The 27980-nt window shown below is 42.8% G+C and overlaps 1 protein-coding gene across 1 annotated transcript in view; it reads left to right on the top strand.

The window, feature by feature from the left end:
* The window catches only part of LOC115472448, a 61924-nt gene that overhangs the window by 16667 nt on the left and 17277 nt on the right, over positions 1 to 27980 (top strand). The window contains exon 4 of the mRNA XM_030206736.1: positions 22875 to 22987. Coding sequence (XP_030062596.1) covers positions 22875 to 22987 — 113 coding nt within the window. The remainder of the gene's footprint in view (positions 1 to 22874; positions 22988 to 27980) is intronic.

The raw sequence follows: 27980 nt of genomic DNA, 5'->3' as shown, positions 1-27980 counted from the left end.
GAGTCCGCCAGCCATTTTTCCAAAAAGGAGCGGAGGTCAACCTCCAGAAGAGACTCCGGTAGCCCAACCAGCAGAGATTATTCCGCCGCTAGCGGTTTTCCAGCTAATCCACCTTAGCCTTCAGATTGAGATAGCAGGACTCCAACTGCGGCTGACGGTTCTCCAATGCCCTCGCCGACTCCTCTGCTGCACTCACTCTCCGTTGTAATAGTTGTACATCTTTAGTAAGGCTAGATCATTTATAAATATGTTAAAAAGCAGCGGTCCCAGCACAGACTGCCCTTCTCCATTGAGAATACTGACCATGTAACCCTACTCTCTGTTTTCTAACTTTTAACCAGTTTTTAATCCACAGTAGAACACTACCTCCTATCCCATGACACTCCAATTTTCTCTGGAATCTTTCATGAGGTACTTTGTCAAATGTCTTTTGAAAATCCAGATACACAATATTGATCAGCTTACCTTTATCCACATGTTTGTTTACCCCTTCAAAGAAATGTAATAGATTAGTGAGGCAAGATTTCCCTTTACTAAATCCATTTTGGCTTTGTCTCATTAATTCATGCTTTTGAATATGCTCTGTAATTTAGTTCTTTCTAGTAGTTTCTACCATTTAGCCCGGAACTGATGTCAGACTTATCTGCCTATAATTTCCTGGATCAACTCTGGAACCTTTTTAAAAAATTGGCGTTACATTGTCCACCCTCCAATCTTCTGGTAGCTTGCCTTATTTTAAAGAAAAAATTACATATTACTAACAAAAATTCTGCAAGTTCGTTTTTCAATTCTACCAGTACTCTGGGATGAATACCATCCAGGCCAGGTGATTTGCTACCCTTCAGTTTGTCAGATTGCACCATGACAGCCTCCAGGTTTATAGAGATTTCATTCTGTTTCTCTGACTCGTCAGCTTTGAATACCATTTTTGGCACCGGTATTTCTCCCAAATCTTCCTTTGTGAAGACTGAAGCAAAGAATTCATTTACTCTCTCTGCTATGGCTTTGTCTTCCAGGGGTGCCCTTTTTACCCCTCAGTCATCTAGGTTTCCAACTGATTCTTTTGCCTGCTTCTTGCTTTTAATATTCCTAAAAAAATGTTTTTTACTATGTGTTTTTGCCTCCAATGCAATCTTATTTTTCAAAGTCCCTCTTTGCCTTCCTTATCAGTGCTTTGCATTTGACTTGCCATTCCTTATGCTGTTTGTTATTGTTTTTCAGTCGGACCCTTCTTCCATTTTCTGAAGTATTTTCTTTTAGCTCTAATAGCTTACTTCACCTCACTTTTTAACCGTGTTGGCTGTCGTTTGATCTTCCTTACTCCTTTTTTAATACACGGAATATATTTGGCCTGAGCATGGCATTTTTGAACAGCATCCATGCCTGATATAAATTTATGACCTTCGCAGTTGATCCTTTAAGTTTTTTTTTTCACTGTTCTTCTCATTTTATCATAGTCTGTTTTTTGAAAGTTAAATGCTAACATATTGGATTTCCTGTGTATACTTACTCCAAAGCCAATATCAAACTGATCATATTATGATCACTGTTATCAAGCAGCGCTCTCACCATTACATTCTGCACCAGATTGTGTTCTTCACTAAGGACTAGGAGTTTTTCTCCTCTTTTTGGCTGCTTTATCAGATGCTTCATAAAGTAGTCATTGATTTCATCAAGGAATTTTACCTTCCTAGCATGCTCTTATGTTACATTTACCCAGTCAATATTAGGGTAATGGAGGTAATTAGGGATACAGTTATGAAGAACATAAGAACATGAGAACATAAGAGTAGCCATACTGGGTCAGACCAGTGGTCCATCTAGCCCAGTATTCTGTTTTCCAAACAGTGTCCAAGACAGGTCACGCAAGTACCTGTCAGAAACCCAAACCGTGGCAACACTCCATACTACAAATCCCAGGGCAAGCAGTTGCTTCCCAAGTCTGTCTCTATAGAAGACTGTGGAGGTAGTGGTGCGATAAAAAAAAATAAATGGCACAATATGTGAATGGCACCTGTTAGCTTAATTTTATTTTGTCATTCATGTTCTCTATGTAATACCACTTGTATCTCTCATTCTGGAATGGTGATTGCCATGACGGAACAATGTAAGCCACACACTGAGCCTGCAAATAGGTGGGAAAATATGGGATACAAATGCAACAAATAAATAAATAAATATTGTTTATTCCATTTGTAATTAGTGCTGCTGTTAAAACTGTTTTCCCTGAAATTTTTATGTACAATTTTCCACCAATAAAGAGATTTAAACTTAAAAAGCACACTTGAGGAGTAGGACAGGGGGGTGGCAGGATCGCCGGAGTTTTAGGCCGGTGTCAGCCTGAGTGGTCCGGCTGGTCTCAGCTTGGTGGCCTTGTGGTTGGGCATACCTGCAGATGGTACTGCAAGAACTGTGGGAGTTGGCAGCTGAGAATAGCTGCCGGTTCCCTAAGCCCCTCCTGTGACAGACCATTTGCAGCACTGGAAACTGTCCGGAGGGAATCAGGGTGGAAGGGTACCCAGACCTGCAGTCCCAATGTATTTGGCAGGAACATCGGACATTTTCCCTAGCACAGATTGTTCTTCTGTTGCAGCATTTCTGCAGCAGGAGCTTGTACAGTCTCCAATGAGGCTTGGAGGGGCAGGGGGCATTTTCCATACCAGTCCCGGCCCCAGCCACTGAAGTGGTCCCCAAATGGCTTCAACGGTTAGTCCTGCTAGTTAAACAGAGTATAGCAGTGGAGACTGGGTTCCTTCCATGTGGGGGGGGGGGGGCCTCAAACCTTGGGGAAACCTGTTGGACCAAGCAGTGTTGGGGGGAGACTGGGCTCCAGAGTAGGCTCCGCAAAACTCCAAATCATAGTTATTTGATGTTAGGGTCCACTTGGGGGTCAACACACAAGAAAAAGATCTAGGTGGTGGTGTAGACAATAAGCTGAAATCTTCTGCCCAGTGTGTGGTGGTGGCCAAAAAAGCAAACAGGATGCTAGGAATTTTTAGGAAAGGGATGGTAAATAAGACCGAAAATACTATAATGCCTCTGTGTTGCCCCATGGTGCGACCGCACCTTGAGTATTGCGTTCAGTTCTGGTAGCTGTATCACAAAAAAGATATAGTGGAATTAGAAAAGGTTCAAAGAGGGAGGAGTGGCCTAGTGGTTAGGGTGGTGGACTTTGGTCCTGGGGAACTGAGGAACTGAGTTCGATTCCCACTTCAGGCACAGGCAGCTCCTTGTGACTCTGGGCAAGTCACTTAACCCTCCATTGCCCCAGGTACAAATAAGTACCTGTATACAATATGTAAGCCGCATTGAGCCTGCCATGAGTGGGAAAGCATGGGGTACAAATGTAACAAAAACAAAAAAAAAAAAGAAGAGCGACCAAAATGATAAAGGGGATAGAACTCCTCTCGTATGAGGAAAGGCTAAAGAGGTTAGGTCTCTTCAGCTTGAAGAGACAGCTGAGGGGATATATAATTGAGGTCCAAAGAATCCTGAGTGGTGTAGAATGAGTAGAAGTGAATCGATTTTTTAACTCTTTCAAAAAGTACAAAGAATAGGGGACACTAAATGAAGTTACATGGAAACACTTTTAAAACAAAGAAGAAATATTTTTTCATTGAACGAATTGTTAAGTTCTGAAACTCTTTGCTGGAGGATGTAGTAACAATATCTGGGTTTTAAAAAAGGCTTCGACAAGTCCCTGGAGGAAAAGTCCACATTGCGATAGACATGGGGAAACCACTATTTGCCCTGGGATTGGTAGTATGGAATGCTGCTACTTTTTGGGTTTCTGCCAGGTAGTTGTGACTTGGATTGGCCACTGTTGGAAACAGGATACTGGGCTAGATGGATCATTGGCCTGGCCCATTATCGCTATTCTGCTTGGTCCCCAGGGGGGGGCCCCCAACAGGTTTCCCCAAGGTTTGAGGCGGATACCTGGTCAAAATAGCTCTGACAAAACGACCCAAACACAAAATAGCCCTAGCCAAAAAAAAACAAAAAAAAAACACAAACAAAAAATCCCCTGGCAAATCAGCCCCTGACAAATGGGCCTGCCCACAATTTGGCCTCTGACAAAAGGTCTACCCACCAGTATTTTACCTGCTCTTGCTGCTGCAACTGTGTGTCTTTCTGAGTGCCACTGCTGCTTTGAGCTGAGGTTTGTCTGCCCTTTGCTCTGGAAGCATTCCATCTGTTGTGATCCGCCTCATCTGATGCAACTTCATCTATGTAGCCAGAAAACAACAGAGAGAATGCTTCTGGGGCCAGCCGAATCAGCTTGTTGATGCTGCCAGTGGAGCACAGGAACGTTGGAGGATTGCCAGGGGTTAGGAAGAGCAGGAGAGATACTGAACCATGGAGGGTAGGTAGGAGTATTTTCCTGCTATCTCACCTTTGCTGGTCAGAGACCTATACAAGCCAGAATCATTCTTTTATAACTAATATGGATTCTACAAACTGTGCCCTGAATACATCTAAAACCATCAGAAACTAGCTTTTCACAAAGGAAAATTGCTGCTTGGCATACCCATGATGACTTCATCCAAGGACACATTGTTTACTTCAAACTAGCATCCAGTTTTCTCCTGGGAAGCACAGAGGAGCTTTGTTTACAGAGACCATGGCTCCAAGAGTATATGAGAATCAAGAGGGAGGTTTGCTACTATCTGCCTCATCTGATAAGAGTTTCTTTGCTAATAGCAAGGCTTCTCTTCATGACCATGAATTCGGTTGCACAGAATTACACTGTTTGTGATTGGTCCATAGGTATAATCTGACCCAGAAAGATGCCAATGTTAGACTGAAGAGGAAGAGGAGAAAAGAGAAGAACAGAAGACTTGTTGGTGGATAGATGACTCTGAGAGGAGAGAGAGGCTGATTTTCCTAAACATACCAGGGAATTGAACTTTCCTTAAGAGGTGGCAAGGTCATTTCCGCTTCAGCACTGAGGCCTTACCCAAAAAGACTGTGTAATCAGTATACAGAGTCAATTCCTGGACAGAGATAGACTCGCAGAGAAAATTCTGCTAGTCTCAATGGTGGAATCCGATTCTTCAGCCACTGGAAGTCTGCAATACGGACTGTGGGGTTAGAGAACAGGATTTATTATCTACATTCGGGATAGTTAGTCTAAGGCTTTTGTCTGTGAAAGACTGGTTTTTCAGGACTGGTGGTCAGTGAATTACTAGCTGCTAAGTGTTTATTTTGTCCAAAAAAACAGAAGAAACTATTCTCCCAGTGCTTATCCACCCTGACCAGACAGGCTTTGTTTCATACAGGAAAGCGATGGATAATATTAGAAGAGTGGTGGACATCATGTACCTAGCTAAGCGAAATCAGAAGCCGCTCTGTATTTTAAGCCTCGACGCAGAGAAAGCCTTTGACCGGGTTCACTGGCCCTTTCTGCATAAGGTATTGGGAACTATGGGGTTTGGAATGCAGTTTAGGAGGTGGATTCAGGCTTTTTATGAATCCCCAAGGGCCTGTGTCCGGGTCAATGGTGGAAACTCCGAGATGTTTACGCTGTACAGAGGCACCAGACAGGGGTGCCCTCTATCACCCTTATTGTTTGCTATGGTGATGGAGCCTTTTGCAGCTCGAGTGCGCTCGGATCCTACTATCTCAGGAGTCTGAATAGCAGATAGAACCCATAAAATAGCATTATTCGCTGACGATGTACTGATGCTGATAACACGGCCTCTAACCACCTTCCCACATCTTGAGAGTATAATGGCGGAATACTCTGCTGTATCAGGGTTTAAAGTTAACATGGCCAAATCAGAGGCCCTGAACGTGACGCTTCCTGAGGACGTGGTGGACACCCTAAAGATCTCCTTTCCATTCCGATGGGCACATAAACAAATCAAGTACTTAGGAGTCAATTTGACTGGGGACTACTCGGAACTCTTTAATGCCAATTATAAGGGTTTGGGTAAAACTATAGCAGAGGACCTAGAGCGTTGGGGAGAATTGGGAATATCCTGGTTTGGGCGAATAGCTATTCTCAAAATGAACATACTACCCCGCCTACTATATCTTTTCCAGGTGCTGCCTGTGATGATGCCCAGGCGATTTATAGCTTCTTTACAAGATAAATTGGTGCGGTTCGTCTGGGCCGGAAAGCACCCTAGGCTGGCGAGGTCCCTCTTATACAAAGAGCGGAGAGGGGGGGGGCTGGGAGTGCCTAATCTTGCCTGGTACTATAGAGCAGCACAAGGGAAAGCGGCACTCGAATGGCATCAGGATTATCCTGACCGTCAATGGGTGCACATAGAACAACACTCCTTGGGTGAGAAACCATTGAGTGCCATTATGTGGTTACCAAAATCTTTCAGAACTCTGGAGGAGCGAGCCTGCCCATCTATAACTACAACACTTTATTATTGGGACAGCTTATTCCCAAAGAGACAGTGCATATTGACCCGTGACACTCCCATAGCCTTTAATCCTCTATTCCTACCGGGTACCACCAAGGGGGTATTTACTAAATGGTACGAGATAGGGGTGAGAAAATGGGGTCAAATGTTTGATGGGGACTCATTGCTGTCTTTTCAGGCCTTGAAGGAGAGATACCCAGGGGTAGAGGGAGGTGAATTTGCCTATCGACAATTGGCGCATTTTCTCCAGACTAAAGCGGTGCGAGAAGTGATGAAGCGTCAAACGCTGGAGCTGGAGGAAGTGTGCGAGAAGTTTGCAACCTCTCGAGGCCTGATCAGTCACTTATACCTCATCATAAGTCAGCAGACAATTTGTAGGGAGGAGCATAGGAATAGATGGGAAAGGGAACTGGGTAGGTGCCTGGAGGAACCTGAATGGGAGAGAATAGAAAGAAGCGTGGTGAGAGTGTCGACACATGTACCCCTGCAGGAGAACGCAGTGAAAGTATTATACAGGTGGTACCTTACCCCTGCTCGTTTACAGAGGATATTTCCGTCCTCCTCGGGTATGTGCTGGCGGAGCTGTGGACACAGGGGCACAATGGGGCACATATGGTGGGGCTGCATCAAAATCCGTGCATTTTGGAGAGCGGTTCACTTTAGAATGCAGAAATGGTTGGGAGGTACAATCCCATGGGTTCCTGAGGTGTTTCTGTTCTCTGCCCGGATTGCAGGCCTAACAGCATGTAAACAGACTCTGGCGACTCATGTAGTGGGAACGGCAAGAGTGGTTGTAGCCTCACACTGGCGAAGGGAGGGGGTTCCCCCAATAACAAAATGGCTTCGCAAACTGAGGTATGTAAGTGAAATGGAGAGATTGATGGCTGAGCGCAAAAATCAGATGGGAAAATGGAAACTGGTTTGGAACAGTGTCCCCTCTGAAGACTTATCAGCTTAGCATGTTGATTATCTGAGTGTAATATGCTTGTTAACGGTTAGCTGAGTCCTTTTGGAGGGAGGGTGGGCAGTGGGGGGGGGGGATTGTCAGAGGGGGGGAAGGGAAGGGGGGAAAAAATGGTATAAACGAAAAAATTTGAAGTTACGTGATGTTAATATTTGAATGATGAAACTGATAATCACCACAATGGAGAAACTCTTACAAGATTTTTTGTACTTACCATAGAATAGCACTTATTTGATGTTTGTGCAATGTATGTTATGTTACGTTATGTTTCATTGAACAATAAAGACTTCTTTCAAATAAAAAAAAACAGAAGAAACTAGTCCTCGCAAAAAATTGACAATAACACAAAACAGCGAAGATGACCCAAAAAAAGGGAAACATAAACAATAAAAAAAATAAAAACCCAAGTATTAAACTAAAAAAATTAAAAAATGATAAAAATAAAAGGTAAAAAATAAAAATAAAAAAGTCAAAAAACCTCAAGATGACACACAAAAAGATAAAAATCCAAATTTTATTGAAAGGTGATATGACTTGACACAGCTGTGTTTCGGCCCAATTGGCCTGCGTCAGGAGTCTAATTAAAACAAATCAAATTAAAACATCATCAGTATAAATATACTGAATCTCATTAGTTAAGCAGTAAGTAGACACTTAATAACGTACTGCTTAACTAATGAGGTTCAGTATATTTATATTGATGTTGTTTTAATTTGATTTGTTCTAATTAGACTCCTGACGCAGGCCAGTTGGGCCGAAACACAGCTGTGTCGAGTCATATCACCTTTCAATAAAATTTGGATTTTTATCTTTGTGTGTTGTCTTGAGTTTTTTTGACTTTTTTTGATTTTTTATTTTTTACCTTTTATTTTTATCATTTTTAAATTTTTTTTATTTTATACTTGGGTTTTTATTTTTTTATTGTTCGTTTCCCTTTTTTTGGGTCATCTTCGCTGTTTTGTGTTAAGTGTTTATTTTGCACAATATATTTGTTGTAATCTCTCATACAGAGTTATTTAGCTGATAAGATTTCTTTATATATCTAGCTTGTTGATAATGTATATTTTTGGTAGTACAAGTTTATTTTTGTAACCTGCTTTGCATTGTGCCACATATATTTGTATATTTCTAATAAATAATATATATCTCCTTTTGTGGCATTTCCTTTCATTGATACAGCTAGTCAGAAGAGTCTAAGGACAAACAAGAGGTACATGCATCCCCTAGAAATGTGTCCAGAGTAATTGCTATTTAGTAGTTTCCTGCCAGCCCAAGTACCTCAGATTATATTAGGAGTTTATCCTATAATATAGTTTCCTACAGCAGGCAGGAGGAAGAAGGAGACATGTTGGACTTTGTTGGGAGGTGGGGATAGAGGAGGAGAAGAGATGCTGGACCCTCAGAAGGAGGGAGACAGAGTTTTTACTATAGTTCTTATTTTTGTGAATGGCTATGGGCTATTTTGTTACGGGGTTATTTTGTTAGAGGTTATTTTGTCAAGGGCTATATTGTTACAAGGCTATTATATTAGGGTGCCTTTGAGAGGCCCCCTATATGGAAGGAACCCAGTCTCCATCGCTATAGCCTGTTTAACTAGCAGACTAACTGCTTGGGGACACGGGACTTTTTGGACCCCCAGTCACTTTCTTACTTTGAGGTGGAGCTCTCTTCTCATGAGGAGGAGGAAGAATGTTCCCCTGTCTTTCGGCTCTTTGGCAAGAAGAACTTTTCTGCCTTATTGACTTGGTGTTGGAGGTCCTTGGCCTCTCCAAGGCCCCTTTGGCCAAAGCTTCAGACGGGGACCCTATTTTTGAGGGTCTTTTGGGGACCCTGAAGAATTTTCCACTTTGTAAGGCGCACTCCCACATGATGCTGGTGGAGTCAGAGATCCTGGATGGGGCTCTCTGGAGGTTCGAGGTTTTGGCCAGGTTGTATCCTTTTACTCCTGAGGAAGCAGATAGGTATTGGAAGTACATCAATGAGGACGCTCTCATCACAGCAATTACTAAGTGCAGGGGAGGCTTTGCTCTCAAGATGATGCACGAGAGGAAGGTGGAGCAGCAGTTCAAGTTGGGCTTTTCCTTCAGTGCTACAAGATGTAAGCCACCATTTGTACTTCACACCATATACTGTATTGTTTCCTTAGGTTTTTGTAGCCCAAATTCATAACCTGCATTTTTTTTAGCATTAAATCTTAGCTGCCAATTTCTGGACCATTCTTCAAGCTTTGCCAGGACCCTCCTCATGTTATCCATACTGTCAGGTGTATCTGTTGTATTGCAATTTATGGTATCATCTGGAAAGAGGCAAACCTTAGCCGACAGCCCTTCCACAATATTACTTACAAAAATGTTAAAAAGAACCAGACCAAGAACCGATCCTTGTGGCACACCACTTGTAAAGGCTCTTTTCTCAGAATGAGTACCATTTACTTCTACTTTTAAAAAATTATTCAATCTTTATTGAGCAGTTTGGAATACCCATAACTATAACATACAGTACAGTAACAATCTACTAAATCCAGAATGTGCTTTTATATTAAACAGTAAAACCAATAGCAATTATAAAGCAGCCTAACTCAAGGAAAATGTCAAGCATAAAAAGAATAACAAGAAACACAAAAATAAAATACTAAATTACTAAAAAAAGGAAAGAAAATATAATCCCCACCCTCCCCTCAGTCTCCTAATAGGAAGTGATTAAGAATCCATCTCCCCTACCAACCCAATAACTAGAGCCCAGTACACATGTGAGCCTGTGATAATGCGTGAACCAAGTTGGGCAGGAGGCCCTTATAAATGTACAGCCAGACCAAGGGGAAGTGAAAGAAAACTCTTTTATTAAACCATTTCTGCAGCCTGTTATCCCACAGGTACAGTGAACTACAAGTATAGACTCTTCTACTCCAAAGTCAACTGTGCAGGCTTGTAACCTACGGACTTTAACCCCACAGTACATACACATATTCACCTTTCCTTGCCAGGTTTTACCACATGGATCTGCCTCCCACCAGACCTCAACAGTATCCTTATATAATTTAAAAGTCAAGCTTAGCTCACCTTGTATCAGATTCTGGCAGCTTACTTATAAGCTGTGGAGACCCTCACTCCAGGGCAGCTGCTCTCCTCCTATGTGAACTGCTATGGATTTACAGCCCGTCTCACTGACACAGACTACTGTGGATTCTTTTGGATCCGTAATAAGTAAATGAGAACCTTTATTAGAGGAGCTACATTCTACAATGATTAGGATATATACAATGATTAGCACATATACACACAATGATTAGCTGTATACAGACATCGATTAGCTGTATAAATACACACATCGAATTAGCTGTATAAACAATCATTACATCACTGGTCTCTACATACATCTAAGCAATGCCAAGAGTTCTTAGACCAGGAAAGAAACAATAATTACATCACTATACATACAATCATCACTGGTCTCCATCATCCAGTCTCTTCTCATCAGCTGGGGGGGGGGGGGGGGGGGGCTGTTACAGTGAGAGCTAGGAGCTTTTGGACCAGGAACAGATTTTCTGCGCATCACGTACGTTACTCACAGATGAGCTCCCACTCTGCTGTTACAAGCCCTCCCTTTTTATTAGGCTCTGAACCCATGTCCAGAGCTAAGGAAAATTACAGAATGCTTCTCAGCTTAGGTCTGTGGGAACGTGGTCACATGATTTCCAACTCCAGGTGGCCAGGCTGGACCTGGAAACAAGAACCATCCTCCCCTTCACATACCAAATTAGTTAGAGCTGTGTCTTATCTTCTGCATTTCAACTTATTTTCACACAATCAAAGTTAAACAACCACTTTTAAACAGAATTACTTCTTTCTTTTTTTTAAATATTTTTTATTAAGGTGAATAGCATCAACATTACAGTGAATCAAAGCACATCCTTTCTTCTAATCAACAATACAGACCCCGAGTGCACTGGTCGGTCCATACAGGGTTGAAAAACAATCTTTAAAATTCACTTCCATTACACTAGGGCATCCTGGTGGAATCCTCTGTGTCTGGGCCACCCTGAACTGTTCTGGCTCAGGGAGTTTAACGTCCTCCTGGCCTGAGCCCCACCCCTGTGACTCAGGTTCAGCCTCCGCCTCGGCAGACTAGTGCCACCTACTTCAAGCTGGCTGAACTGTATCAACAGTGAGGAAGTACTCTTCCCTATGCCATCTACTCTCTCATAGAGCCATACTACAATCATGGGAAAACATGGCATACTAGCAAAAGAGTAAAATATCATAAAATACTCTTTTGATTTTAAATGTGCACAAAAGTTATATCCTACCTATTTGGGACACCTCCCTTTCCAGACAAACCCACCTTCAACAGCAGTGAAGTAGGGGAGAAGCACCTGCTTACCAAATCATCGGATGCCATTTTTGTTGATATTTATCTTTTTGGCCTTACAGGGATGCTATAATCTTATTATATCTGAGAAGTTCTTCACAAACTATTTTCCAGGAAACTAGGGCCATGTTTCTCCTTCCAAGTATGAACAATAGTCATCTTTGTTGCTAGAAGTATAATCATAATAAGGGCCCATTGAAATTTTCCTTTTTGAAACCCTTTGGGAAATATCTCAGTAAACAAGTGGAAGGTGAATTTTGCCAAGAGAACCCTGTCTATTTATATATAGCCTTCCACAGTAGAGCTCACAATAATTTTCTTTTAGTAAATTCTCATCATTGATGCTCATAGATTCCTTGCTGCCCACACCCACATAATCCCTTTTTGTTGTCTGTGGCAGCCAGGTGTCCAATAAAACCGGAACACCCACATATACTGTAATTGCTTATAATTTGTTACTCTAGAACAATGATGGATGTACCAATATACCAAAAAGAATTGATTAAGTTGCAAGATAGCCACTGTTCCTGCTGATGTTGTTGGGATGCTGACCTATCTAGGGAGCCCAAATCTCTATATAATCTAGTCAAGATCTTTTTGTCCGTCGAAATTTTAAAAAGGGGTTGCTCTATATTTATGGGCTTTCTATGCTAGTTCATTTTGGTCAGAGTGCTGTAGGAAATCCTGTATTTGAAAATATTGAAAAAAAGGGGATTTTTATGACCATCATATCTTGTAGTATCTGATGAGATAGAGCTTCCCCATCTAATATTAAATGTACACAATCTCCCAGGTCCAAAGATTCTAACCTTCCTACCAACGGTTTCATATATCGTATAGAAAAGGGAACATAGTCTTGCAATTTACTTACTCCAGAAATGCCCTGATCCTTCTAAAAAGGGATGTTGACGTACAGCCACCCACTGTTTAACCCCATCTTTGGTATTTAATTTAGTACATTCAAAGATGGCATATGAGTCAGTGAGTGAGTGCTCGAGGTGCACCCATTGTTTCTCCAACCTACGCTTTTGGTGGTCTTGTAAGGCTTTAAGGACCGCCGCCTTATAATAATACAAGTTTGGAAAACCCACACCTCCCCCCCCCACACACTGCTACCCTTCCCCAGCAGATCTGTATCAAGTGACGCCACCTGTCAAGCTGCTTAGTTATTGTGAAATAAATCAGCCGAGTTCTGAAAAAGCCTCATTCCTAAATATCAAAACCCAGTGGCTGTGGCTTTGGAGAAATCAGTGGGGATATTGTCGCTGTTCAAATGACATTAAATCACTTCTGTTCTATCTTTGTTCATCATATTCCCTGAAAATTTTGCAAAATTTTCTTCTAAAAGGCGAGGCTAAGGGGCTCATTTTCGAAAGAGAGAAAAGTCTAAAAAGTGGCAGAAAGCAGTATTTGGACATTTTGCTTGCCAAAATGTTCAAATCACTATTTTTGAAACCTATTTTGCAAACATTTATCAATGCATTTTGTCTGTAGTATGTCCAAATCACAAGGGGACTTATCCAGGGCAGGATTAGGGCATGCCTAGCACTTGGACATTTTTTTGCTGTAATAGAACAAATCAAAAATGTCCAGGATTAAAACTAAGACATTGTAAGCTAAACCTGTTTTAATAACGACTAAGCCACCAAAAAGTGCCCTAAATGACTAGATGACCACGGGAGGAGTAAAGAAATGACCCCCTTACTTCCCCAGTGGTCACTGACCCCGTCTCACTATCCCCCCCAAAGATGTGAAAGAAACAGTACATAGCCTCTATGAGAGCTTCAGATGTTATGGCCAGTCTTATTTAGAGCAGCAAGCAGGTCCCTGGAGTAGCCTAGTGGTTGGTGTAGTGCACTGTGGAGAAAGGTTCCCAGGCCCATAATCCATTCTAGCTGTTATACTTATGGTGGAAAGTGTGAGCCCCCCCCCCCCCCCAAACCCACCAAAAACCTATTGTACACACATATAGGTGACACATATAGCCATAAGGGCAATTGCAGTGGTGTATAGTTGGGTACAGTAGATTTTTGGTCGGTTTTGGAGGACTCCCCATACAATATAAGGGGGAACAGTGAGATGTGTACCTGGGAGATTTTATGTGAAGTCCACTGCAAAGCCTCTGAAGGTGCCCTACTGCTTCTCTGGGATCTCTGTGTGGCCAGTGTACTGAGAATGCTGGCTTGATTTTGTGTATTTTTATTTGGACATTTATTTTTTCGAAAATGGACCAAAAGATAAATGGAACACAAAAACATCTAGCAAGTGGTCATTTTTAAGACAGACGTTTTGCTGTTTGAAAACTTATTATATTTGCCATTTGGATTCTGGATGTTTTGAGCAAAACGTCCAAAGTCAGACTTAATATCGAAAATGCCCTTCCACGAGTCCTTGGGATTTTCTCCTGAGCTAGCATTAACCATCTTCAGCAGTTCCAAAACCATGGCATGGTCAGAGACATGAATGGGGTGTATGGTCATACGTTCCCATCTATCCAACTGATTAGCATATCCAAACATAATCTAATCTGGAATAAGACTGATGTCTCCAGGATTATGCGCCCTTCAAATATCTACCAATCCCCACGTATCCAATGCCAGCTTCTATATATTTAGTGTACTTTAACTTCTTTGCTGTAGCAGTTTTTATTTGCTTGTGAATTTAATTAAACAATTTCAATAAATATAAATTTTTAAAAAGAAGATTTCGAGAGAGGAAGTGACGTCACCGAGTGACATGGTTGCCTGAAAACGGAGCTCTGTGTAACTCACGGGAAAAAGACGATAAAAAGCCCGATTTGCAAACGCAGTAGCGGCCCATTAAGAGCGGAGGTGTGAGCAACGAAGAGAGCGTGAGAGTCGAATGCAGGGAGAGTTGGAAAAGATCGATCTTTCCCGCTTTGCTTACTCATCGACACCGCGAGGGAAAAACAAAATGGCAACCGCGCAACAAAATCGCCCAGAACAAGCGATGGCTGTATCCCGCAACGAGCAGTTACCTGTGAAAGAGCCTGAGTCAGGTGCAGACCGAGAGGGGACAGAAGAGGAGATGGGACCTGAGTGGCAGAAATGGCTGCAAGAATAAGGTCTGATCTCAAAGCCATGCGGAGTGAATTAGTCAATATGGGGGCTGAATTGAAGGGCGAAATACAGGAGCTTGGCACCAGGATTGAGGAAGCAGAGACCCGATTAGATGCCCATTCTGAGTCGATAGAGACTTTAGAGCAGCGAACTATTGAGGCCCAGCGGACGCAGCAGCAAATTCTGGACAAACTGGAGGCCCTTGAGAACCGCAGCTGCAGAAGTAATCTGCGCTTTCGGGGATTACCGGAGTCCCCTGCATATCTGGACTGCAAGGATACTATACAGAGGCTGGTGAGCGACCTGTTGGCAGTGGGGGGCACTATGATAGAACCTGCGTCGATTCTCCTAGAAAGGGCCCATCGAGCGCTAGGGTCCCCGCGAGCGAATCTACTCAAAGACATAATTGTCTGCTTTCGGGATTACAAGCTGAAGGAATAGGTGGCAAAAGCGGCACGGCAGACCTCAAACTTTAAATGGGACTCGTATGCAGTGGAAATCTACCAGGATCTAGCTGCAACTACATTAAAGCGAAGGGCAGACCTGAAGCCTGTGACCAGACGACTTCAAGAGTTGGGAATCCGGTATAAATGGAGACACCCTTTTTCACTGGTCTTCTACAAGGAGGGAAAAATGCAACAAATATGAACACTCGCAGAAGCGAGCGAGATCTTGCCAGTGGAAGACGCGGCGGAGGCGTCCTCTTCGGTGGAAGCGGCAAAAAAGAAGATTTCTAGTGGAACTGTTATTTAATTGGATCTATAATTTAATTCTGGTGGAAGTATCTTGTTATTGACCTATGTATATTTCTTTGCTTATTTTCCTTTGATTTCCATTGATGCTTTGGCCACTTCTCTTTTGGTGGTCTAATGTAGATTTTTGTATTTTTCCTTTTCTTTTTGCTTATATTATGATATTTTCTCAATGTTTCTGTAACAAGTGGTTTTGCTTGTGTCTAAGTTTGCAAATTATCAAATAAATAAAAAATAGAAGAGGAGGTTGGCACACAGCCTTGGATTTCACTTGTTTCAGCATATCAGCAGCGTGCTTCGTGCCAATATGATGACCTAAAAACAAAGAGGGGGTCGTGTACTAAAGCTTAGCTTGTTATATGCAGCAGGACCCATTTTATGCCTATGGACCCTGCTGCAGATAACTTGAGCTAAGCTTTAGTAAAAGACCTCTAGAGTTATTCCAAATCTGATCTTACTGTTTTACAGTTCTGCAAATATTAAGTTGTTCCAAATCAATTCCCAGTGGGCCTTGACAACCTACAGCTACCAGGAGCTCTGTGAGACACCCTATAAAGGGTTAGGAGCACACTGGCAGCAGAGTTTACCTCCAGAGCACAGTTAGAAAAATAAGGTTAGACAAAGCAATAACATTTGTTCTGGTATCTGGACTCCAGCTCAGCTTAATGTATGTCCGTGGGCAAGCGCAGGAGTAGAAAAGGAGGCAGACCCAGTCTCAAACTCTTGATTGTCCATATATATGCCTCAGGAGATTAGGAGAGTATCACACTGCCAGCAAAATATTAGTCCCTCAATCCTTATCGAGACACTCCTTTCTGCCCAAGGGAATCAGTGGAGAAAGTGCTGGAGAGTGAGGCCCTCGACGCATGGCCACTATGCCATGGGCCATGCACTGTATTTACCATGTGGCAGCTTCAGCCACACTGCAGGGAGCCCTGGAGATAATTTGCCAAATCCAAGGCCACTGCTCACCAGAGGTGGAGGTGGTACTTCCAGCACCATTTCCACCTCTGGACTCATCCTTGCTGCGCTCCTACACACAGAACGCCACTGCTCCAGCTGGCATTCGCTTTCTCCCTCTTCATCAGCAGCTCCAGTGTTCTCACCTCTGTTCTCAAAGTTTGCCATAAAAGAAGACTCAATATTCAGAAGAGCCTCTCCTGCCACAAGTATCCTGGTAATGTTTTATATTAAATAGCCACAACAATTGGGACTCTTCATTCCTCACAGTGGGGGGGAGGGGGGGGTATTCATAGGGAGAGCCCGGGGAAATTGTTTAATATACGGCCATCATGGTTGGTGGCTCCACCAGAAGTCCTATACTGCTACCCTTTGTCAATCATTTTCCAATCTAATCAGCCATTTTAAGCCTTATAACAAGGGCGCTCAGCTTATTTATAAATCGTGTATATGGAACTGTGTCAAAGGCTTTGCCAAAATTTAAGTACACCACATCTAGCACTGTCCCTTTATCCAACTCTCTAACCACTCAGTCAAAGAAATTAATCAGATTTATCTGACAGGACCTGCCTCTACTGAAACCATGCTACCTCAGGTCCTGCAATCCATTGGATTCCAAAAACTTTACTATATTCTGTTTTAGAAGCATGTCTATTAATTTACTTACTACAGAGGTCAGACTAACCTGCCTCTGGTTCTTAACTTCCCTTTTACTTCCTTTGTGGAGAGGGACCATATCTACCCATCTCCAGTCCTTCAGGACCACTCCTGATTCTGGAGAAGCATTGTAAAGATCAGATAACAGAGCCACCAGAACTTCCTTAAGTTCCTTCAGTACTCCTAGGTGTACCTATATGCCATCTGGCCCTAAGGATCAATAGGTAATAATCACTTGTTTATTCCTTCTGTCAGGACAGCCCTTCTCTCATGTTGCCGTTCCTTCTAGTGTGCTTTGATAGTATTACGGAGCACTTTGCCTGAGCATATCCAGTTAATCAGGAATATCCTTGCTTTCAAAACTGTTGGTGGAGGTGTACTTATGAAGGCCCAGACCATGCAGTTTCAGTGCTGCTAAATATCTAATATAAAGAATTAATCTACAGACCATAAGAGGTGAAGACCTTTTTTTTTTCCTGTGGATTACAATGATACAAGCAAGGCCATTTTTTAAATTAATTTATTTATAATTATTCAGTTACAAATCACAAGTAAATTCACTTGAGCAAGAAAAGCAGCTAAACAAGATAACCAGCCCTAAGGCTTCTATTAGAGGAATACTAAAGAAATGTTTTCCTTTAGTTGCTTTAAAGTCCACAATAAGGAGTCCAATTTTTCAAATACTGGAGATACAAGGAAAAATTAAATATTTCAAATAATAGAAAGCTAAATCAAGACTTCAGCGTTACAGGCTTGGTGTACATATAGTTAAAGAGATCTTTTAGATATTATAAAGAAGCTCATGGGGGGGGCGTGTCAAGATGGCGGCCTGAGCGTCTGTGGACTGTGCACGGTGAACTTGTTGAAAGCCTTGTTTTTCCTCTTCTTACCTTTCAGTTGAAAATGCCCCATACCAAAAGGAAGGGGATAGTAAAGGGCCAGACGCCAATGGCCCGAACTTCCTCCCCGTTTCAACAAATACTGGACTGGTTTACAGCGCCCATCCCCGTTGTAAAGGCAAGCGACGCCGATTTGGGAGCCGTTGGAGGAGCCTTGGCTCCCTTGGACTTGGAAATATCATTGTCGCCGCCAGATAATCGCCCTCCGCCTCCAGCGATTACAGGGCAGGGAGAGGAGGAAGAGTCTGCTACGGAAGTCGTGTTAGACCAAACCTCAGTTGGTGCTAACCCTCCCCTGAACGTTGAGGCAATATCTTTGGAGGGGAATCCTCCGGCGGAGATAAACCTACAGGCGATATGGAGGATGCTACAGGGCTTAAACCAGACAGTTAGTAAAATTGACTCCTTGACTAACTCTTTTGAAAAAACTAAACAGGCGGCGACGTTACAAACTGAGGCACTTCAGCAGGAAGTAAAATCTTTAAAATCAGTCACTGAATCCTTAGTAACAGACAAAATGATGATACACAGGAAAATTGAACAATTTGAAAATTTTAATAGAAGGTTGAACCTTAGAATATTGAATTTTCCTTGGATTCAAGAGTTGAGCCCTACTGTGGTGTTTAAGAAGTACTTAAAAGAAATTCTGCTATACCCGGATTCAGCTGTTCCTCCTCTAAATAGAGTATATTATTTACCTAGTCCTCTGTCAGCTGAACTGGGAGATGGTGGTAAGAAAAAACCTTTGGATTCTTCGGCACAGTTGGACATTTCATTAATCTTGGAGACATCTATATCTGATATTGAACAACGTAGAACTCGTTTAATATCATTTGTCTTTGAGCAAGATTTGAACGCTGTGCTGAAGCTATACTTTAAAAATGCTTTGAAAATTTTTTGTGGTCAAAGAGTGTGGATATACCCGGATGTTTGTAAAACAACTCAAGATAGGAGAAAGAAATTTTTATTTTATAGAGAAGAGACACGAGCCCTGGGGGCAACATATTTGTTGGCTTACCCATGTAAATGTCTGGTTAAATGTTTGGGTGTAAAATATACTTTTTTTGAACCGGAACATCTAAAAGCATTCCTAGAGATGAAAAAATTAGCTATTAAACCTGTAGAGTAATTGATATCATTTGATTATTAAAGATATAAGGGTAGATAGGCCAGGCCATATATGCTTTTTTCTTTTTCTGTTTGAGATCTCCTATTATCTAACTCACTTCCCCCCTTTGGTAGATTTGTGGTCTAATCAATTGTATAACTTGCTCTTTCCTTTCATTGAAAGTATTGTAATCTTAATATAGAACTATTTTTGCTTTAATGACCAAGTTGTACAGTGTATTTCATATTGCATGTTCTGCGTGTAAAAAATTTAAATGATAAAAAAAAAAAAAGAAGCTCAGTTGAGAAGGGTCAAAATACACGTATTTAACAGTTTGATAAGTTACCAAACACTTACATGGATACTTAAGGTAAAACGTCGCTCCTAATTGGAGCGTCTCCTGTTTCAATTGCAAAAACTTTTGTCTGCGCTTTTGGGTATCCCTTGACAAGTCAGGAAATATCCGAGTTTGTAAACCTCTAAAGGTTTTCTCTTTTTTTCTGGAAAAATTTCTTTAATATCCATGACTTGTCCGAGGTCAACGCAACCGTAGCTAATAAAGTTGATGCAGTTACTTGTTCAGTATCAGAACTTTCAAGCAATGCAGAGACATCTAATACTTGATTATTTGATTGTTGCTCTTCTTTTTTACCAGGAATATGAAAAGCCTGGGAAATAGGAGGAAATTGTTCATCCCCTATATCTAACACTTCTTTAAAGTAATTTCTTAACATTTCCCTCGGAGAGATCAGAGGTTGCAAAGGAAAATTTATAAATCGCAAATTATTGCTTTTTGAACAGTTTTCAAGGAATTCTGATTTTCTCCTTAGGTTAGTTAAATCTTTAACAATAGTCATTTGCAAAGTTTGTATCTGTTGCACTTCTTTCTCAAGGTTTTTAGTTTGTAGAGCCACTGATTTAACTTCAGTTTCCATCTCCTTCATTTTCCCATTCAGTACAAGAATTTCTTCATTCATCTTTTTCATCTGGGGGCATAAAGCCCTCCCAAGTTCAGTAATTAGATGCCAGAGATTGTCTAATGTTACATCAGTAGGTTTTTTAAAAAGGAAAATGTCTTCTGCCACACCGTGTTTTAATCCCTCACTCCCAGCCGCTCCTGCTGTCTCCTCAGTTGATTTTCTATTGGTGGATGCAGGTGAAATGGGGGTTAAAAAACTGATATCCTCCGACGTAGTTGGAATTGCCTCCCATTCTTCACTGCTTACTGACACTCCGGTCGTCACAATCAGGGACACCGTCATCGGGGAGCTGCTCCTCACTGGCTGAGGAGGCGGATCTCTTCCGTCTGGGCTCAACGATACTTCCAGCCTATTGTTCTGCCCACTTTCTCCAGTAATAGGCTGAACATGCGGGCCGCTCTCCGACGGCAATACCATGCCTGCGGTTGTCTGCAAAAATAAATCAATCAGGCCTGAAGAGACTGGAACTCTTGGTTGCTGGGAGACAGCCACCGCAGCCCTTCCCTTTCTCTTCGGCATATCGAAGGTATGTCCAGGAAACGAGAGAAACACAGAAACGCTTCCGTTTCATTCAGCGGCCATCTTGGACTCTCACAAGCAAGGCCATTTGATGTCAAGCAAGTACCTCATCCCTCCCTACCTTCCTCTGGGCAGGTAATTGAAAGACGAGTCATGCCATTCACTGTTTTCGATGAGTGTGTTCAAAGAGCCTCTAGAGACTTTTAGGTTGCAGAACTAATTTCCATGTGACAGGGGCAGGGTGCCTGGCAGAGGAGAAAGACAAAATTCTGCAATCAGGACAGGATAGGAGAATGGCATATTGCAGGGGGTCGGTGAGAACGGAATCCTGAATCCTTTGATAAAGGTTGTTTTACTGAGGATGTGCTTATTTACCAAAGAACTGAGGATGTATCTTTTAGGGAAATGCAATATATATATATTTTTTATGTGCTTTTGGGCAGTTGTAACAAACAAATGACATATCCTGCATGACGTATTCCTGTATGATGTGTTCCTTAGGAAAAAAAACAGTTCTTTGTACTTCAGGGCTGGAAACCCTATATAATTGCCTGGTCTGGAAGGTGGGGTCGATGAAAATCTTCCTCAGCCTCTATTAGGGCTAAGGAATGTACGACCATTTCCATGGCATTTCCCTTTTGTTTATGCTCCCTCACCATTCTGTTTCTTGTGCGCTGCTCCTAAACTTTTTATTATTTCTTATTTTTCCTATTCTTGGATTAGAATAAAACTTTAGTAATGTAAGAAGCTTCTTTTGTTTATAGTTGTTTTTGGTACTTACCAGGCCGGTGATGCTAAGGAACCAGTTGGGGAATTTGTATGGGTGAGGTGTTGGGTTTTTGGTTCTAAGACGCAGCACCAACAGGCCCAAACAAAAGCTTTCCGAAACCTGTTTTTTTCCTGCAAATGTACCCTGTTCCTTAAATATGATATTGATATGTGCTGTTCTATAGGGCTTGGAAGTTTTATTAGTGGTTTTTACTGTTTTTTCTGTTTTATTTGAGTTTTTATTGTACTGTTTTGATTATTTGTTGTGCCACATTATAAACATACTAGTAAAAAAAGCCCCGTTTCTGATGCAAATGAAACGGGGGCTAGCAAGGTTTTCTTCTGTGTGCATGTGGGAGTGTGTGTGTCCCTGCCCTCTCTCCCCTCCCCCCTCTGAGTCCTTCATTGTTACAGAGAGAGCGATTTGATTTCCTGCTTTGCTGTTTTCCTTCACTGTTTGTGTTAGAGAGAGAGCGAGGGCGGGGCAGACACTCATGGGGAAACCGAATATCTCTCCCCCTTCACACTTTCGGCTGGAGGCTTCATAGAACGTTAGTGTTGCCCTTTATATATAGAGATAATTGAAGTGGTGTGTAACTGTAGTGGGGCCCTTTTACCATAGTGCATTAAGGGGGTCTTTTACTAAGCCACGGTAGCATTTTTAGCTCACGATAGAAATCAGCTGGCAGTAAACACCAAGACGCCCATAGGAATATAATTGGGCATTTCGGCATTTACTGCCAGATGATTTCTACCGTGAGCTAAAAACGCTACTATGGCTTAGTAAAAGACCCCCCTACATTTTTGCATTTAACAGCAAAAATTAACATGCAGTAAGTGCAAAGGCTGTACAATAATTGTTCAGGGTGTTTTCAGCATGTCCCATGTAATTGCTGCACAGAAAAGTTCTTTACTGCACATTATATTATTTGCAGTTAAAGCAGATGCACTTACTGCCTGCACAAATGATAGCATCCGGTAAGCACCACACATAACTTTAGTGTGCAGTCCTTGCCCCTTCTCCACCCATAACTTGCCCAAATCCCATCCTCTAACATATCAAGCAATTAACATGCAAATTAGCATGCACTGTCATACCAGTACAGTAACAGTTTCCCTTTTCGTGCACTTATAGCTAACTTGTGTTAATTTGCATAACACACTTTAGTAAAACAGCCTCTTTATAAAAATTATTTTTATTATTGCTATTATCATTATTATTGCTATTAAAAAAAAAAAGAATGTAGTACATATTAATAAATAAGCAAATATTATTTCTATTTTATTTGTTGCAGCAATGTAGTTTATAAAGAAACAAGAGCAGTAGTTGTTGGAATGATTTAACTTTTGTGTATTTATTTATTTAGATTTTTTGCTCACACCTTTTTCAGTGTATGTTAATTGTTTGTAATTTTAAACATGAGATGATATATTTTATATAGGCATAATGCAGACAAAGAGTTGAAAAATTGGTACCTTGACCGTGTTCCAGCTGTTTCTGAAATTCCATCTACTCAGGATTTACAGAAAGAGTTAGAAAACTTTAAAACACTAGGTAATGTACTATTTGTATTCTTCTGGTATCTTATAAGCTCCTACTGTTTACGTATGGTTTGTTTGTAGCAAGTAATTCAATTGTTCTGCTAAAGAAATGGTTTAGAAAAAGATCTAGAACTCAGTCTACTCATTGATCAGATAGTGATCAGTTTTTGAAAAGGGAACTGAGAGGGTAATTTTATATGAGTAGCCATACTGGGTCAGTTCAATCAATGGTCCATCTAGCCCAGTATCCCGTTTTCAAACAGTGGCCAAGCCAGGTCACAAGTACCTGGCAGAAACCCAATTATTAGCAACATTCCATGCTACCAGTCCTGGGACGAGCAACTGCCTCCCCATGTCTGTCTCAATAGCAAATTATTGACTTTTCCTCCAGGAACTTGTCCTAACCCTTTTTAAACCCAGGTATGCTAACCACATCCTCTGGTAAAGAGTTCCAGAGCTTATCTGTTTGTTGAGTGAAAAATTATTTCCTCCTATTTGTTTTAAAGGTATTTCAGTTTAACTTCCTTGAGTGTCCCCTAGTTTTTGTACTTTTGGAACAAGTAAAAAATCTATTTGCTTCTACTTATTCTACACCACTCAGGATTTTGTAGACCTCAATCATATCTCCCCTCATCCGTCTCTTTTCCAAGCTGAAGAGCCCTAACCTCTTTAGCCTTTCCTCATACAAGAGGAGTTCCATCCCCTTTATCATTTTGGTTGCTCTTCTTTGAACCTTTTCTAATTCCGCTATATCTTTTTTGAGATATGGCGACCAGAACTGAATGCAGTACTCAAGGTGTGGTCGTGCCATGGACTGATACAGAGGCATTATAGTATTTTCAGTCTTGTTCACCATCCCTTTCCTAATAATTCCTAGCATCCTGTTTGCTTTTTTGGCCACAGCCACACACTGAGCAGAGGATTTCAGCATACTATCTACAATGACACCTAGATCTTTTTCTTGAGTACTGACCCCCAAGGTGGACCCTGGCATCAGGTAACTATGATTCAGATTTAAACAGCACTATGTGTGTTCAAATAAGCTTCTATAAAACTGCCCAATGTGCATGTGTGCAAAAGTAGGCACAGAAAAATCATAATATCTATTTTTAGATTATATAAATGTAGGCATTCCCAGGGGGTGGAGAATAGGGGAAGCAGAGATATGATTGACACTTAAGGAAGTGCATATTTGTTTTAATATGCTTATCATCCTGCTAGATCAGTCTAGACCTGCATGGTCCATCCAGTCTGCCCAAGACAAACTCATATGTGTATACCTTACCTTGAATTTGTACCTGTCCTTTTCAGGGCACAGACCGTATAAGTCTGCCCAGCAGTATTTCCCGCCTCCCAACCACCAGTCCCGCCTCCCATCACCGGCTCTGGTACAGACCGTATAAGTCTGCCCTCCCCTATCCTAGCCTCCCAACCACCAACCCCTCTTCCCCCCACCTGCTCCGCCACCCAATTTCAGCTAAGCTTCTGAGGATCCATTCCTTCTGCACAGGATTCCTTTATGCATATCCCACACATGTTTGAACTCCGTTACCTTATATTAGAAGATGGAGGTGGAGAAGATTCCAATGATATCGTCAGTATAACAGTTGGTGCAGCCAGGAATATTCTAGTATTTCTCGTCCTCCAGCAGATGATGCAGTTGGACTGGTTTGGCAGTTTCTCTTTTGTTGTTTTTTTTTCTCAGCTTTTGAGCCGGACTCCCTGATCTTTGGTCTATGGGCCTTGGTTCTGTGGTTGATGTATTATTAGGGGACTCAATGTTAAGATCTAGCCATGTCCAGGCCACTGGTTAAAGTAAAGGAGAGCTATTTTTTTCTTCTTGGCAATCTGGAGCAGTTCATATGCTATGAGGATTTGGAGTTCTCGCCAATTTAGCGTTTCCTGCTGAAGAAGCTTTAGCAAAACTTGGGACCAGGTCAAGGAAATGTGAGGACATGTTTTATGAGAAGGACTGTGGATTGCTTTAGATCACTTTGGGATTGTAGGAATTGACTGGACATTTTGGTTGACTTTGCTCATCATCGGGGACTCTTTGCCACACATTGACTGATTATGATAAGTATAGCTATATTTGTTTCTTCAAGGACAAGCAGGCTTGCTTATTCTTATAAGTGGGTAGACACCATCCCACGTCGCCAGACCTGGCAATATTGCCATAGAAAAAACTAGAGCTTTCAGGAGTGCGGGGCACTGAGGGATTTTGCACTTTGAGAAGCGTCAAAGCCAGGAGGACTGCAACCTCTCTATCCAGGAGGTGCCGATGCGTGTGTCTCCAAGCACCGAGATCCTGTTCCTATACCGGCCCCAGCGAATCTGCATCCTGTGCCTCAACCAACGCCACAGTCTTTCCCATTGGCGGCCCTCGATGAGTGTATCTGAGCCTTTCTCCCTCAGCTTCTGGCTGGCCTTATGCAGCGATGTGTGTCGGTATCGGGGTGCTTGCGCCTATCATACCTTCTGCTGTGGCCAGCTTGGCCCTCAGCTTGTAGTGCGGCCCCCGATTCTGGAGCCACTTGCGGTACCGGTGTCGACAGCCACCCAGGCCAGCACCCCCTCGATGTCAGTGGAGGAAGCTTCACAGGAGTCGATACGGGAGCCAGTTTATTGACGCCGCTCTCGAGTACATGGGTCTTCGGCATCGAAGCAAGAACGATCTTGGACATCCCTTGGGGAAGTGCTGTCCGATACCGAAGAGGAGTGCTTATGGGAATCAGAAGAGAATCCCAGGTACTTTTCCTCCAATGATTCCTAAAGGATTCCTTCTGAGCCCTCCCCTCCACCTGAGAGGAGACTGTCTCTACTTGAGAACCTCTCTTTCACCTCTTTTGTACAGGAAATAGCTGATACCATTCCACCCCTGTAGAAGTGGAGGATGAGCCCTGGGCCAAGATGCTCAAGGTCCTGGATTAAACTTCCCTTCCTAAGGAGGCAGTGACGGCTCCTCTCCACGAGGTACTCAAGGCAGTCCTCGTTCGGAACTGGGAGTCCACTCTGTCCCTGTGGTGCCTAAGAAAACTGACATCCAGTATAGGATCCACGGTGAACCTGGGTTTTTGAGGTCCCAGTTATCTCATGATTCCACGGTGGTTGACTCTCCTCTCAAGAGAGCCAGGAGAACTAGGGACTATGCCTTGGCTCCCCCAGGCAGAGAAGCTAGAACCCCGGACTCTTTTGGGAGAAAGATTTATCAGACCTCAATGCTCATCACCCGTGTCCAGTCATACCAGCTCTTCGCAAGAGTGCACTTGCAGAACTCGGTGAGACAGCTGTCAGATTTGGTTGATGCACTCCCTCTGGAGCAGGCCGAACCATTTTGCCAGTTGCTCAAGCAGCAGAAGTCGTGTCGCAAATTCTTGGCCAGGGGCACTTACGACACTTTTCATATGGCATACAGGATCTTCCCAAGATATAGCGATGCGCAGACTCTCATGGCTTTGTGTCTCTGACCTGGAACATTCTGTTCAACAGAGGTTGGCGAATGCCCCTTGCCGGGGGGATAACCTTTTTATAGAAAAGGTTGAGGAGGTCACTGAACAAATCAAGAACCATACAGATACTATATCTTCGCTCTCACGCTGGGCGTCTTTTCTATCTGTCTTCTGATCCAGGAGGTATTTTGGCAAGTTGTGGAGTGCTCGCTATTACTATTCTAGGTGTAGGTACACTTTTTCAGCTTGCCAGCCTGCTCAGGCTCAGCCCCAGCGTGCTCGTTCTTGTCAACAGCCTGCGCCTAAAGGCCCTGCTGCTCTCCAGCAAAAGCGAGGGACAAGCTTTTAACTGGCTTCAGCAGAACATAGCCATGGTCAAAGTTTCTGTCCAGGACAACTTGCCGGTTGGGGGGAGGTTAAAATTTTTTCACCAAAGGTGGCCTCTCATAACCTCCGACCGGTGGGTTCTTCAAATAGTCCGTCTTGGATACACCCTCAATTTGCTTTCCAAACCTGTAAATTGTCCACCGAGGAAACAATTGTTTCAGCTCTCAGCACAAGCAGGTACTTGCAGAGGAACTCCCTGCCCTTTTAAAGGCCCATGTGGTTGAACCCATTCCACCAGGGGAAGAAGGGCAGGGATTCTATTCCATGTACTTCCTTGTGCAGAAAGAGCCAGGGAGGATGTGTCCCATCCTAGACCTAATTCCTAATCTGAGAAAAGTTCAGGATGGTTTCCCTAGGCTCCCTTCTTCCTATGATTCAGGAAAATGATTGGCAATGCTCTCTGGACTTAAAGGATGTATATACACACATCCCAATACTTCCAGCCCATCAGAAGTATCTTCGGTTTTGGCTGGGAATGCATCACTTTCAGTACAGCGTGTTGCCTTTTGGCCTTGCATCAGCTCCCAGGTTCTTTACCAAGTGTCTTGCAGTAGTCATAGAGGGGCATAATCGAACGCGAACACCCATCTCCATGGGCGCCTATCTCCGAGGACGGGTACGCGAAGGGGCGGGACAGATCGTATTTTCGATAAAGATGGGCGTCCGTCTTTTGTTTCTATAATATGGTTTGTGCCGGCAAATGCATCGCATTTGGGTGGATTTGAGCTGGGCGGTATCGTTTTTCAACGATAATGGAAACCGAAGGCGCCCCGCTCAAAAATGAACAAATCCAAGGGATTTGGTCGTGGGAGGGGCCAGGATTCATAGTGCACTGGTCCCCCTGACATGCCAGGATACCAACAGGGCACCCTAGGGGGTACTTGTAAAAAGTAAAAAAAAAAAAATTAAAATACTTCCCAGGTGCATAGCTCCCTTCCCTTGGGTGCTGAGCCCCCCCCCCAAATCCCCCCCAAAACCCACTGCCCACAACTCCATTACCATAGCACGTATGGCTGAAGGGGGGCACCTAGATGTGGGTACAGTGGGTTTTGGGGGCGGTTTGGAGCGCTCCCATTTAGCAGCACAAGTGTAACAGGTAGGGGGGGATGGGCCTGGGTCCACCTGCCTGAAGTCCACTGCACCCACTAACTGCTCCAGGGACCTGCATAC

Source organism: Microcaecilia unicolor, chromosome 6, assembly GCF_901765095.1.
Source record: "Microcaecilia unicolor chromosome 6, aMicUni1.1, whole genome shotgun sequence".
In the NCBI taxonomy this organism is placed as follows: Eukaryota; Metazoa; Chordata; class Amphibia; order Gymnophiona; family Siphonopidae; genus Microcaecilia; species Microcaecilia unicolor.
This window is presented reverse-complemented; position numbering and strand designations above follow the sequence as displayed.